Source organism: Bombus fervidus, chromosome 12 (assembly GCF_041682495.2).
Source record: "Bombus fervidus isolate BK054 chromosome 12, iyBomFerv1, whole genome shotgun sequence".
Classification (NCBI taxonomy): domain Eukaryota; kingdom Metazoa; phylum Arthropoda; class Insecta; order Hymenoptera; family Apidae; genus Bombus; species Bombus fervidus.
This window is the reverse complement of record NC_091528.1, coordinates 4,738,392-4,754,039: the sequence shown is the minus strand read 5'-3', so window position 1 is coordinate 4,754,039 and position 15,648 is coordinate 4,738,392. Positions and strand designations below refer to the sequence as shown.

The following is a 15,648-nucleotide window of genomic DNA, read 5'->3' as shown; positions in this document are numbered from 1 at the left end:
AATGAAAATATATGCATCGTTGGGCAAATATCATTTTTGTGTTTGCAATTGAGAGGAATAAATTTTTGAGGATTCTTCACGGTAGATAACGATTATTATAAAATAAAAATAAGATGAAAATAATTAAACTTGATTATGGAGAGGTGGAAATTGGTAAAATCGCAATAAAAACGATAGAGATATGGAATGAATCTTACGTAAGTATGTTTAGTATCTAATTACTAAGCAGACTTTGAGGCAATTATGTGAAATTTGAAGCTGCATAAATACATAGAATACGTTTAGTATGCAAAAATATGTAAAATATTCAAATTAAAATACCTGTTATAACATTTAATAAACAAAACATCCCTACATTTATTCCATTTTTTAGTTTATAAAATAATAAATAAAATAAAAATTTGAATTTGCATAAATATTTGTAGTTTAATAATTAATAAACTGCGAATTTTTATACATGTATGCGAAATTTAAAGTTGCATAAATGCACAAAATACATTTAATGTGCAAAAAATGTATAAAATATTCAAAGTTATAGTTAGTGTTGTTATTATAGTGTTATAGTTATTATAGTCTGTGATAATACTATAATCTGTAATTATAAATGATAATTAATTATAAGGTAGTCTATCTATCTCTTATAAATTTCGATGACCGGATGGGTTGTCAATATCTATATCCCGAATAACTTTATCTATGCATATGTATAACTGCCGTTTGACTGTATTTTCTGACATATGCGGACGAAAATGTTTCTAATATTATACATAATATTTTTTAGGTTTAGAATAAATTTGAGATCTATAATTTAATCCAAACTTAACCTAAACTTATATGTACATATATTATGTTATTCGAAAAATTCGTTACAAAAGTTAAGAATTAATTAAAATTAGACTTTATACTACTTATGATTTTACGAGCCTTTTCTTAATTTTTTTGTCTCTGTCAGACAATTCCTTCAAATAATCTCTACAAGCATTTAAGGTATTTAATTTCGTGCCTAAACTTTCCGAATAAGTTTTGTAAAGATCCAAATAAATAATAACGAAACACGAATATTCGATGCGTGGGATAAATACAAATGAATACAACTAACATTTAAAACTTCTTGGATATATAAGGTTCAACATTATCTCACTGAAAAAAAGAAACCTGTTCTATTAACGAATTTTAAATGTTTCTCCTTAGTCCTCTTTAGTATCCAATTAGGAATCATATTTGCTTAAACATTTTATTATTTTATAGAAATTTATAATAAAAATGCAAGACATTTTTTGAACAACCCAATATGTAAAATTATTCAATACATTCACCTTGACAGCATATATTTCAAGGTCATTGAAATCGATGAAGTGGATCACTTTGTAAATAATTATTATAAGTTTCTCATTTTATTTTTCTTTATAGGTTTTTTTACAAATTGTTTTATTAATAGATTCGTTGAAGAAAATGAAATTTTCTACGTACTGACTATTTTTATTTAATTTATTCATTACAGAAGGAACAAGTATATCAAGTCCAAAGAGATCCGATTACGAATCCTTTGGATCATGTATTTCATTTACGTTCTTACACTTGGACTCTAGCCTCCGATGAAAAATATATATGCGAGATACGTTATCAGCCACTTGTTGCATTTTCTAAAAATGTTGATTATTTCGTAATTATAGATACTAGTATGGAATGTACGAAAATTATTACTTATGGATGTAGTATCGGTATTTACCTTAAAATATGTATTTTGTAATGTATTATGAAATTTTATCTTATCTTATCTGTTTTATATACATATTTCATTTCTATATTATAACTTTTGTTTATATATTTGAGCAGGTCCTGAAGTAACTTGCTCAACAACGAAGATCTTTATGAATTGTACAATACAGAAACCAGAAGTTAAAAGGCGAATTAGATTAACAAATAATTCTAAAGTTGCTGCGACCTTTATGTTCAATATAGATGAAAAATGTAAGCCTTTCCAGATAGACGCAAAATATGGCATTATTAATCCTTGTTCTCGTAAATATATTACAATTACGTTTACATCGACAAGGGAGGGAAGATACACTTATTACTTGGTTGCTCTGATTTTATATCAAGTAAATTTAAATGAAACCATTGATAATATGTAATTTTTATGAACTGAGAATTATTTTTTATTGAAAAATTTATTTAAAATATAGGAACCAATTATTATAGAATTATATGGCTGGTGTAGTGCATTATCTTTTAAGGCAGATTCTGATGCTATTACCTATCCTTTGAAAAGTAAAGGTGGTTTCAAAGGATATATGAGAGATGGTACTGATACATTAGGAGATATTCCTCCAATATCCTTATCAAAGCAATATTTCAATCTTGGACAAACTGATGTAGATGTAAAAAATCTTATTCAGACAATACCTCATTCAATATGTCTCACAAATCATAATCATTCCAATTTATTAATTACCTGGGAGAAAGGTAATTTATATATAGTTCATCGTGTAAAATATCTTTTTAATTCATTCGTTGTATTATAGATACAGATGAAATTTTTAATATAATACCTTCTGAAATGCTAGTTTGTGCACATCAGTCTGCTTTATTTGAACTTACATTTAATCCTAATACAAAAAATAATCTTTATGGAAAAAAGATCATTTGTTCTGTTCTTTTGGAACATAAAAAGCACTCTACTTTCCCATTTGTTACATCTGTGACAGTGATAGGTATAATATTATGTTGTACAAAAGTTATGATAAAGCCAGTTATAAGAAATATTTTGGATGAATTTACATGAAGATGGACAATGAAATATTTAAAAATTAAAGTATATCCTAGGTCACTCCTTTCCTGTCATATCGAATGGATGGATTCCACAATATGAAATACCTCAAACTGTAATAATGCCACCATGTATGCCATCATATCCAGTTTATACCACCTTCCTTATTAAAAGATTTGGACATTTACCTCTCATGTTTCAATTTGTTTCACCATCAGCAAGTCATTTTCTTGTAAAACCAATGCTTGGTGTGATTTATCAGTATGATATACAATTTGTAAATCCATTTGTGAATTCAACTTTGATACATTATTAATAGCTGAACTATTTAATTGCAGGGATTATGAAATAATTGTAGTTGAAATGACACCTAAACCCCAAGATGAACAGATTTATATAGAAAGATGGACAGTATACTTTAATGGGAATACAAAAAATGAATATTACATAGATTTTAAAGGATATGCAGAGAATGCAAATATTGTTTTTGGCAATAATAATGTTTTAAGTTTTCCACCAGTTATGCTAGGTTGTCAGCAGTTTCTACAACTTGCAATGCGGAATGTAACGCGTCATACAATAAAGTAAGCTAATTTCTCTCCTAAACAAAATGTATGAAATATATTTTAACATTTAGTTATTTATCTATAGGTATCAATTTTACCAGTTGCCGCCTGAACTTAATATACAGTACATAAGCGGAGAAATCGATGCAAATGATACTTTGCATCAAGAATGTTCCCTTTCTCCGAATGAACCAAATATAGACTATGATTTTGAGGTACAATGTATTTTAAATATTGTAAAAAAAGGAGTACCTATTGGGTCTAAATATTGTGTAATTCTATGTGTTCGTGGAAGTAGTGAAATTGGGTCATTAAAGGTAAAATTTATGCAACATGACTTTATTACTTAATATGAAGTAAAAATTAGAGATTTATCTTTTATTCATTTTTTTAGGCAACTCCGAACGAATTATATTTCAAAGAATTAGAATATAACAATACCAAGACATTACATTTTGATCTTATTAATTCTAGTTTAGTAGATATTTATTATAAATTAATTTGTACACATCGTAATTGGCCACTTGGAAATATTGAGGAAGATGTTAAATTACATCCAGCATCAGAAACGATTTTCTCTGGATCACATAAAAAAATTACAGTTTCTATCACTCCACACACAGCAGTATATTATGAATTTGCAATTCGATATTTGATAAGAGTTAATTTTCGATCAGATGCATTAATAGCTAGACAAAAACCAGTATGGATTTGCAATGTATATTGCATGTGTATTTTGCCTACGTTAAAAGTAAAATTATAATTCATTTCATAATTAGAATTCGGATTTATAAAATAATGTTTATATATGCAATATCTGCATTAGGTGCAGAATATATGTGCTTTTGGATATAATCAGCATTGTACAATTCATATAAGCAAACAATTTTTATGGAAGAGACTGCATGTAAATAGGTATATTTCTTTCCTATTTGTGTTATATAATCGGTAATATGTATTACATGATTATTAGTTCTTTTTTAGATTAAACAAAATCTTGGAAAACATATTACCAAAAGAAAGAAAATCCATAAATATTGATCTTTTTCCAATGTTCCAATGCAATAAAGGAGTAATATTGATAGAATGGATTATGATCAATCCTTCATCATTTCCTATTACATTTGCTTTAAAAAGAATCAAAAACTGTTCTTGTAAACCTGTTATAAAGACATTTGGTTATTTGCTTCAGCATACAGAAACTGACTGCATACATACAAATCTTTGTACACTAAACATAAGATCTAAAACACTATGTGTACGATTTTTTTTATGTTAATTAGCTATTTATACAAGGTGCATTACTAAATTGAATGTATATAAAAGAGTAATATTAATTGATATTTTACAGCCAAAGGAAGAAACTGTGATTGGTATGACGATACATTATACGTTAATTGGGAAAACGGCAATATGTTGGGAATTAGATATTGGACATGATCGTTATGTTATGTTAAACGTAGTAATTAATTGTTTAGCCGAGTCTCAGTCACAAGATAATTTCTTAAGCACTGCATACGTAAATTTCGGACGAACTTATTTTGGAAACAAAGGGATAATGTATAGGGTATAATGTCATTTATAATATATATTACAATGGTGTTCATAAGATATAGTACCTTGTATCAACATAAGAATCATTAGTATAATGAAATTCTAGGTAAATTGGATATACAATATTACAAATAATGATTTACCGTATTCGATAGATATTAATAACATCTGCAAAGTGAATAAAGATTATCACTATGAAGTATTTTCATGTTTAACACAATGTGGTGTTATAAAGATTGGAACAGCTATACCTCTTCTTTTGAAGTTCCAACCAAGAATGTTTGGTACATATAAGGTATTATAAATTTAATAATTAGAAAATTAAGAAATTAATATTATACCTCTTAGGTAATAGTTCCAATAACTATGGGTGATAAAACAGAAGAATTGACAATCGAAGGAGAGTCAACTTTTGATTTTAGATTAGCCAGTTATCCAAGAGCTATACCATCTTATTGTACTTGTAAAACTTCACTATTTCCTGCATATTTCAGTATTGATTGCATCGATGTGTGGTTTCTACCTATGCATAATGTTATTGTCAGAATGCTTTTAGTTTATAACAACTTAGATTTCGATGCACTCGCTTACGAGTGGATATGGTACTCTTCAAAAATTTTAATGTTTTAAAATCTTCTATCATATTCCTTTAAAATGTTAAATGTCTCTAGTCAAGACATATCAGAGATACTGTACATCGACGTATTTCCTCGGAAGGGTATACTGCATCCAAAGGCAGTGCAGAGTTTTAGAATAAAAATCTACACTAAAGGATATCCTTGTCGAATCGATGTTCATATACCTTGTATATTTTTTAACGCTAGTAAAAGGCGGATATATCAAAGAAGCATTATCAAACATGCTATTCTAAGTCAAGAATTAGCAGGACAATTTACCATTACAGAAAAAGGCACTTATGTCCCAGTAAGTAAACAAGTAATATTTTGCAATAAACCAATTATGTTATAAGTTGATTTTACGTAGAAACCGTGGATAAAAATACTCAATAAACCTGATGTATACTACAAAACATTGAGTTTACGTTGTAGTGTATGTACCATAGAAGATGAATCTACAAAAGTCAGTTTATTAAATGAATTAAAAGCTTCTCCAGCAAATGTAATTTATTTTGATGATAGTAAAAAATGCAATGTTATAGACGAAAAAGAGCTTTGTATAGTGAAATTTATTTTAGAAGGCTTATTATGGTAAATGTTGCTTTTCTGCATTTCATTTTTATAAATAATTAATAATCCAATTATCATCAAAATTAGTAAACTATTAGAGTTAATTTTTAGGGATATTGTCAATAGTAAAAGATTTAAAAAAATAGTTGAAGACAGTCTAATTCCTAACAGAAATTTATATTATACCCAATTTATGATGGATATTTCGGAGCGAAAGAGATTAATACGGAGGTCATATATATCACCGCCATTAACGTTTATTGATTCATTACTAGAGCAAGTAAAAAGAAATAATTTTTATGTTGTAGTTTATATCATGTTGATTTTCTATCGAAAAGTAACTTATAGTTTCCTTTTTTATTAGATGTTATTTTCTATAATACACGATGAATTTTCCTTGAAAACTGCGCATTTGATTCCAAATGAAGATGTACGGCATCGTAACTATTTAAAAATGTTACCCAAACAAAAAAGAACTGATTTGGAAAATGAGTTAGAAGAAGATAGTAATCTATCAATTTCAGTTTTTAAAGATAAATTTTTTATTAATCTCTGTTTTAGAACTAAAGTAACATTTATTTAAATGATCCTTTTTTAGGACATGATGTATCTAATGAAGAGGATAATAACAATGCGGACTCACAATATTTGAGGACTGGATTTAGGGTATCTTTTATGTAATGATTACAACAAAAATACCTCCATTTATATACAAGTACATAAAGTATTTGGCATCAACTAATTTTGTTCTCAAATGGGTCTGGAATGCGTTTAAATACAGCCAAAAATTTATCTCCTTTATTTCTTGTTACCTTTTGACCTTCTTCTGTGCTTTCATATAATTTTTCAACAATAGGATCTTTATCCTTTATAAAAAAAAATTTGTAAGATAATGGCTGACTTAATCTTTTGAGAAATAAGTAGCAAAAACTTACCAATTCTTCTTTAGAAACATCGTCAAACAATGGATGTTCACGGAAATGTTCCACTATCCATTCATGTAAGTCTTTAACATCCGTCACTGTATATACAATGGCCTTTAAATGATATTCATAGTTACTTATTTATGTAAAAAGAGTGTAGAAACATTTAAGTAATATTTTAGAAAATACATTACTCCTTCAGTCAACACATAAGCATATTCTGCCAAAAGTGTTTTATTTATAATCCTCCATTTATGCTTGGACTTTTTAAAATGTGGATCTGGATATAAGAAAAACATCTTCTTCAACTACAAAAATAAAAATCAATATTTATAAAAGTACAGAATTATAAGTTTAAATATATGACTATACCTTATTATACCTGGCCTTTGTGAAAGTAATTTGGTAGATACTTCATTGCATTAGTCCTCAGACATGCAATGTTTTGGTATTGTCCTGGATTTTGTGATCTTAATGCAGCTATACGATCCATAACATAGTCAGACACTTTTACTCTAATCTCCATTCCAAGAATTAAATTTTCAGGAAACATTAATGACAATGTAACTATTGAAGAAAATATTCTGTTAATACGTTAAGAAACAATGTAATATAAAATTAAAACAATTTTGTACCTAATAGTCCTCCATAGCCACAACCAATATCTACAAACTCAACACATTTCTGTGAAAGATTCTGTTCTTTGGACTCTCCTTCATTAGTTACAAAATAAGACGGATATAACGAACCCCAATTCATTAAATCCGGTTTGATAGGACTGAAATTGTATTCAAGAAAAGAATGAAAAATGTTTATAAATAGATCAATCTTTTTAAGTAATTTTATATTTTTTATAGAAAATAATTACATACTATTCTAAGCAGTGATCCGCTATGGGATTCGAGTGTGCACGTTGTCTATAATATTTTTTTTGTGGTAATGGTAGTAGTTCTGACATGATAATTGTCAAAAAGCAGTCCACGTGGATAATACAATAACTTAACCTAATCTGACAAAAATCTAACCTAATCTGAACCGTAAAAAGATCATATATCTACGAAATTTCAAATTGCATTTGTCAAGATGTTATCTATAAATTTTGCATAATACAATATACATATATAAAGATGAAATAATTATAAAAAAATATATGTATGTATATATATTATATGTACATACATTAAATTAATATCGAAACTGAAATTAAATTGATAATATAAAATATAAAATTTCTACTTATTAATTGTTACTTAATCATCAGAGAGGATTTCTTTCTTTGCTATTATTGAAACTAATAAATAACTAAAATGTATATACATTGCCATAGTATTTTAATAAATTAATTTATATATGATACTTCAAGATAAAATAGGCGCTTAGTGGAAAAATAATAGATATTTATTATATCCTTTATTCACAAATTTGAATTTTTTATTGAAGATATGTAAGATATGTAAGATATGTAAATACGATATATTGATTCTGACTACGAATAGATCATCTACTTTTAGATATCGTTTTCGAACATAAAGTGAGAAATCCATCTGGCGAGAAATTTTTGCACATCATGAAATCATTGTATATCATTGAAATTTCGCTTCACGAAAGAGTTTCAAAAAATGGTAGGAATAGTATCGGCTATGATGCAAAGCAGAATTCTCGGTCACAAGTGACAACAAAACTTACAAGACAAGTCATAATGCATATTTACATATGTATTATTAATTCTCTAATTCCGTCAATCTGTTCGTATATTTTTGGTCAAGACCATCCTCTTCTAACAGGATCACAGAATAAGTATAGAGTTTCCTGCGTAAGAAAGAATATTATAAGTTACTAACTTCATTTTATAATTGGATTTGTTTTTAATGCTTTTATTTATTTAACAAGAACATAAAATAATAGTGGAAGTCATTGACAAGGAGCTAGGATTGTAGAATAAGGACAAAAATGGTACTGCTATCTTTGTGTCTATTTTATATTTCAATTTGCTTTTAGTATGTTTGTTCTAATGATAACAGGAGCATAGAACTATAGTAGAGGTATTGGATGAGGAGTGGTGATTAGGGAAGAAAGACAGAACATATGAGTTATTATGAAACATTTTAATTTCCTTGAACTTCTTAAACTTGTAGGATCTGAATGTAGGAAAAAAATAGTAACGAAAAAAATATTGGACATATTCTTCCAAATTTTCATTTCTTTTTCTCTTTCGAATTTTTTAATTTTCACAATCGCAATGTACATTTGATCGAATTCATTAATGTAAATCTAAAAAGAAATTACAAATGAAATGCTGCGTTAACGCAATTATGGTTCCGTAATAAGTTGTTAAATGAAATTACTTTGGGCAGTGGACTCGTGTTCTTTATATATCAAAAGAATTAATTATGTATATAAATTCTTACTGAAATTTGAAGATGTAAACATATACAGAATTCACATGAAATGCAAAAATATATGAAACATCCAAACTACAGTACGCGTTATAATATTCAATAGGTGAAATAAATCTTTGTTTAGACTAGGTTACTTTTAGATCATTTTTTAATTTATGTTTATAAAAATATGAATTTGCTTAAAAATCCGCAGTCTACTTATGAGAATATACATTTTAATTTTCAGATGTTTCGTTTGCGAGAATAATACTATAACATAACTATAGCCATAACCTGGCCATGGCGCACGTGCATGAGAAATCAGCTGTTCGACATTCGCAACGCCGCCTGGTGGATGACGCTACGTACACCGAATGAAAGACGGCGGAGTAACATTTTCCTGTTCACGATTTTACTGTGTGATTGAACGAATTCCTAAAGTCGTTTAATAGACGCAATGTGAACAACGATTTGATATAGAACGTCGTTTCTAATTGACGACGGTGCGGTCCACGTTGTCCAGTAGTAGGATTCGGCTACCTTGGAAGTTATCGTACTCTCTCAGGTGAGGTTAGAATCCTCTTGATAAAAATGCTTTTCATTACTCCCGTACAGTTCGAGATCGCTTCGAAGAAATCGAAACGTGTTAGAAAGCAACAAAAAACAAATCATTCTATCTTTTCTGTTTGATGTACGTTTACAACAACGTGTACTTTGTATATTCTCTTGGAATTTAGGTGTACTTCGTCTTTTGGATCGTTCTCGACTTAATCGCCAATTTTCGTAATATTAAAACATTTCAAAAGTTTTAGCTCAATTTATTTTCAACTAAAATTTCATTAATACGTATAATTTGTCTTTAAGCTTTATGCAAAAGTTATTTTTAAAAATCATTTAACTAAAAGTTTTTCTTTGTTAAAACGAGAGTAAGATTGGAATATAAAGATTCGAAGACAGGATTATCTCTTTCATTTTTTATATTACTGTTTTGTATGGTACAGCAATTTTTATGTTTATGTATTGGTACTTAGAACGAATATGACTTTTTCTTGTGGAATTAATTCTTTGATTTCAAATTCAATTTTTATCGATATGTTTAAAATGATCGATCTTTTATACGATTGCTCCTAGGTTGAGCAACTACGATTTTATCATACATGACAACAACGGATATCCGGGAGAATCAATCTTTTGTTTAATTGGTAAGTCTGATTAATAAACTAAGATCATTGCTTGATTATTGATACCATTAGTACTAATAAGCGTAGCGTAATTACTATAGTAGCATACCTAGCGTAACGTTTCATGTTATTATTGTAGTCTTAATTCAATGTTTCATGTTATTATATTCTGTTGTATAGTCTTCTATGTACAATTGCTTCACTACGCGAAGTTATTGATGATTACAGATATTTATATAATTTCATATTTTTATAAGTGTAACAAAATAAAATTTAATATTCTATTTTGCATATTATATAGATTTTAGCATTTTATATATATTCGTGTGTATTTTTGCATTTTTTAATTCCTCATAAATACGTGAAACATAGTTATGATGCTGTATAGTACAATCAGTATAGGATGCTTTCAAGTTGTTTTTATTTGCATTTTTATTAACGATGTGCAGCTCTTTTGAAACGCTAAATTTTCCGAAAAAGAATTAATTAAATAAAATGTTGTTTAATCTCGGAATGAAAATTTTTTTAATTGAAGATAAATTCCAAGCGTTTTATGAACGTTACAGAAGTCGTAATAACATGAAAAAGGTTACTGATAGCTAATCATTTAAGCTAGTAGACAGAGATTTGATAAGGTTGTAATTCCTTGGCAGTTTTATTTCTTAAACAATATTAACAATGTATAGGAATTTAAACTCACTTATACATATTACATTTCAACATTCCTTGTATAATTTTTAAAAATGTACGGTGATCGTTATTCACACGGAACAGAAATATCATATCATTCACATTTAATCCATATAGATCAATTGTATCCATATCATTATATGGGATCACTGTTTCATACGTTCTTAGTTGATCTATTTACTTTCATTATAGAAGACTCCATCAGATTCCATCGCTTTTTATTACATTACTGTACTATGAATCATATATTTATACTAACACGTATAAACCATACATTAATATTTATTAATTAACCCTGCTGTTCTCGTTTTTTCTTCGCGTTTGTATTTTTTCAGGTATTTTCTTCGTGTAATAAAAATTTGAAATTTTATTTATAAAACGCAAGAAATACACAGAAGCTAGTAAAATTATATTGAATACTAAAATTAATTAAAAAATTATCTATATTTTAATAATATAATAGATTATAAATTAATAATAATAATAATAGAAACCGCAGGATTAAATCATATGTGTTCCAGAGTTCAACAACCAAATTTCATCAATACATATATTCTATGGCTGTAATGAAACAAAAAATATTATATAAATATGGGCTTTTTAAAGCTTTATTAACAGGAGAAGAAGTACGATCTTACTTTCTTTATCTTTTACACAAAAGCAATTTTAAAATTTAATATATTGTACATATTATCAAAATTGGGGTTTTAGAGTTGAATATGTACTGATCCAACCTCTTTGTAGTTTTAGAAATATTGTTCAATATAATATTAAAATATTGCTCGTTTTAATAATTTTGGTTTTCATAAACATTTGCCAACTTATGAACTATGTATTTTTAAGAAGTATACATTTTTAGACCTAACAGGTTTCTACATTTAATTATGTTATATTAAAATATATATTATTTTTTAATCATAAAATTAGAAATCAAAAGATCGTGTTCTTCTCCTGTAGCTTTCATATACATATATATTTATAAAATCAAATATGCACTTCAAATTCCATTTGAAAAACATGAACCCCACGGGTTAATCATCAAAAACATAGTGAAGAGGGAGTACAATGGGCATTGTGTTGTATATTCACGGAAGAACAAAATCGTTGTCGCGAAATCGAAGTCTTATTGCAAACGTCTATTTTCCAATAGGGAGATTAGGTTTCCTCTTGGCAGTTGTGGATCGAATTAGCTCGCTTCCTCATGTAAACATAACTGAATGTAATCCTTCTGTGTCGGAAACGACACTTTCATTACGCGAAGGAGTGTAGCGTCGACGTGAATATTATCTGGTGTCAACAAGTCTGTCGTTGGTGTTAAATGTTTTTTAATTTAAACTTAACGCGTCATTCAACAATATGAACGCATGGCTGCCAGATCCACGAATGTGGTTGACATTCGAGTCGGATTCAAGCTGGGTAAATAATAATTTTCGTAGCTAGTTTTAAACGCCTGAAGTAATATTATGCTCATGCGCAGTCGACACTATTGCGCGACAATGTAACCGAAATAACTAATTTTTCATTAGCACTATATTACATTACATATTAATTAGAATTTTTTGAACACTTGTAAAATACGACGCACATATTGTTTGGAGAAAAAATTTTACAGCATTTTAGTAATGGCATAATAGGGAGATAGTGTACTATCTCAACAAAATGTGTTTATGCGTAAAATGATGACGGAAGTCGTTTAATTGGAGGGAGACGTATCTAGGTTAGTTTGTATATATAATTTACATTTTTTAAATCGACCTAATGCGTTGAATTTTCAGTGAAATATTAAACGGTACATAATAAATGAATTTAATTTTATTTCTACAATTACACACCATAAACCGATAAATAGACAACCATAAACCATTTTCAACACTGATATTGGTTAATCAGTAACCAACAAATATTCTGACCGTCAATAATGATTATTTGTAACAAAAAACACTTTCAGATCTTTTACAATGATTGTTCCTGAACCATTTAAGATACTACTAATTGTGAGATACTTATAATTCCGATACTATCACTCTTTTAATTTAGATTATAACTGTTATTATCTCTGAATCAAATATACTTTAGTGAACTATTAGACTTAATTGAATAATTACTGTATATTGTCTGAGATGTAGTGGCTTACGAAGATATTTGAACACATATATTATACACTTAAATATATTATATGCAATATATGAAATTTCTCAAAACTTCATTTATACTATAGTGAGACACGAATATCGTGACCATAATTGTGTCTGAGACAGTTAGTGTTACAGACTCGCAGTAAATATTGTGGCTTATTACTGTAATGAATATGTAATTGATCGCTTAAATGTTTTGGTGATCTTTGCGAAATACGCTTCCAATGAATATCTTGCAATTTCTATATGTATTTTCATATTCGTTTCCAATTTTATCAATTTAATGACGATGGTCGTATCTCGTTACAGTGTTAATGAGATTTCAAAATGATTTGTATAGTGTATACATAAAAAGATCCAAAGATTGTCGAATACTTTCGTAAGTCGCTATAAATCATGTTACTGAACAATTTATACTGACATTGTCGTAGTTGTGTTTCATTGACGCAGATTAATGTCTCGACGTGTCTCGTAGGGAAATAATTCGGGATGCATATATCATGGGACGATCTTCAGAATTTTGTGTACTCAGTCGATTCACAGAATCGCGAAAAATGCAAGAGTGCAGCGAGGACTTGGCACGAATTTGCCACGGAACGCCGTAGTACGCGCGACGTACAGTCTTGTTTCATCTGCTGTTATCTGAAAATCCTCTCTGTCCTACTTATTTATATTTATGTATTTGAAACGTTGATCAGGCAAAAGATACGAAGCATCGCTAACGTGACCGAGTTTCGCCTCAAATTTTCAGAGATTCGTTGTAATCTTGTTACGTTCTTTCCGTCTCGCTGTTAATTTTCTTTACCTCCCTGAAAAATCGCCGAGAGATCCTATATTCGATAAACAACCAACGAGAAAAAAGTTTATCAATAATAGGTAGTTCTTAAAGAGGATGATGTAGGATTTTCTAGGGATTCTTTAGGGAGGAAATGATAGATGCAATCTTTTAAAAGAAGAGTTTCTAGATACAAATTCTGATATTTTCTTACTTAGAATATTCTGGATAGTCGAAGTAGAAGAAAAATGCGTTTCTATTTGAAAGGATTGCATCTACATTTTTTGAGTGCACCATAATATGATTTGAATTTGTGAAAACACAGATTTTTCTAATTCGTTCGACTTCTTCTATCTTTAATTAGAAAAGAGATATTTGTTGCAGTTATACGAACCATTTTGTATAATAATTTCTGGAATTAGAGCCAGTCGACACGTATTTTACTTATTTTAGCGAACACTATATGCTGATACATTTAAAGCTAATCTGCATAGTTTGTAAATGGATATGAATCTCTTATAATCCATGAATGAAATCCAGAGTACATAGTGTAGAATGACGAATGCGAAAAACGTCAAGTATTGAATGTACAGAATATTGAAAAGAGAAATTCTGAGAATACTAAATATTTTTTCGGCTTGTCTCTTTGTTGAAAATATTAGATATTTTTTTCATGGATTGATGATAGGGGATGAAACAAAGTAAAAAAGTTATAATTACATCTTGGCGAATAAATAATTTATAAATATGTTTGCATTGAAAAGAAAATGTTTGTTTAGATCCACGATACTGATTTACCGTTCGAATGGTTATAGGCACTGATTTATGAAAATGTGCCAGTGACGTGGCGTATTACGAACAAAGAAGACTCGCGAGAATGACTCGTTGAAGTTGAAACCCATTGTTAATGGAACGGGAAATTCTGAAAGCATTTTTTGGGTCGATCAAGTAAATATGTAAAAGCTTGCAGATAGTTCCTCGATAAGATGAAACCTTGTTCTCAAGTGTGTATCTATCCATATTTTTTTCTTCCTCTTCATTGATAAAGCACGAACTTGAAAAGAATGTAGCAGTCTACAATTCCGAGAAGTTTCCTCACTAGTCATTTTTCAAGTATTGTTTTGTTTTCTATATATATATCTTTCTTCTCCATAATTCATAATACGTTCATATTATGAATGAAAAATTAAACATCATCCGGGTTTGTATTCTGAGAATCTCTGAAAAATTTAAAATTATCTGAACGTACTAAGAAAATTTGTTTATTTATTTATACAAGTTTCTAAGCATTTTCCTTTTTTACTTAACATCAATATTTTACAATTCAAATTTGATTAAATCCAAAGTCCAGAACTGAAATTAATTAATTCTGTTACAGAGGTCCCTAATTAACATTGAAAACGTTGGTCGTTGTTAGGACATGGCGACGAAGATAATTTAATATTGTCGGCTCTCTGTTTTAGGAAGCTAATAACGCTTTATTCTAAGT

General features: G+C 28.5%; 3 protein-coding genes across 6 annotated transcripts in view; 2 read left to right on the top strand and 1 right to left on the bottom strand.

The window, feature by feature from the left end:
• Window positions 1–59: 59 nt before the first annotated feature.
• Window positions 60–6,869, top strand: LOC139992912 (cilia- and flagella-associated protein 65). Its single transcript, XM_072014216.1, has 19 exons — window positions 60–197; window positions 1,502–1,721; window positions 1,837–2,102; window positions 2,187–2,466; window positions 2,526–2,714; window positions 2,827–3,031; window positions 3,109–3,354; window positions 3,422–3,653; window positions 3,731–4,087; window positions 4,163–4,251; window positions 4,321–4,594; window positions 4,688–4,903; window positions 4,997–5,185; window positions 5,239–5,492; window positions 5,562–5,814; window positions 5,875–6,098; window positions 6,189–6,357; window positions 6,442–6,583; window positions 6,676–6,869. The coding sequence occupies exons 1-19, from the start codon at window positions 114–116 to the stop codon at window positions 6,756–6,758; spliced, it is 3,972 nt and encodes a 1,323-aa protein (XP_071870317.1). The 5' UTR covers window positions 60–113; the 3' UTR covers window positions 6,759–6,869.
• LOC139992925 (tRNA (guanine-N(7)-)-methyltransferase) lies at window positions 6,596–8,104 on the bottom strand. The gene is made up of 6 exons (XM_072014240.1): window positions 7,873–8,104; window positions 7,636–7,778; window positions 7,383–7,567; window positions 7,195–7,308; window positions 7,013–7,114; window positions 6,596–6,943 (listed from the first exon to the last, which is right to left on the bottom strand). Exons 1-6 carry the CDS (start codon window positions 7,956–7,958, stop codon window positions 6,812–6,814), a joined length of 762 nt encoding a protein of 253 aa, XP_071870341.1. The 5' UTR covers window positions 7,959–8,104; the 3' UTR covers window positions 6,596–6,811.
• A 1,626-nt stretch (window positions 8,105–9,730) lies between these two features.
• The window catches only part of Arms (Ankyrin repeat-rich membrane spanning), a 43,850-nt gene continuing 37,932 nt past the window's right edge, over window positions 9,731–15,648 (top strand). Inside the window, exons 1-2 of one of the 4 annotated variants that reach the window (XM_072014622.1) lie at window positions 9,731–9,943; window positions 10,510–10,580. Coding sequence is in view for 1 of the 4 variants with exons in the window: in XM_072014626.1 (XP_071870727.1) it covers window positions 12,606–12,665 (60 nt within the window). In the remaining 3 variants the exon portion in view is untranslated. Of the gene's footprint in view, window positions 9,944–10,509; window positions 10,581–12,444; window positions 12,666–15,648 lie in introns of those variants that run through there. The other 3 variants (XM_072014620.1, XM_072014628.1, XM_072014626.1) reach the window with 3 other exon arrangements.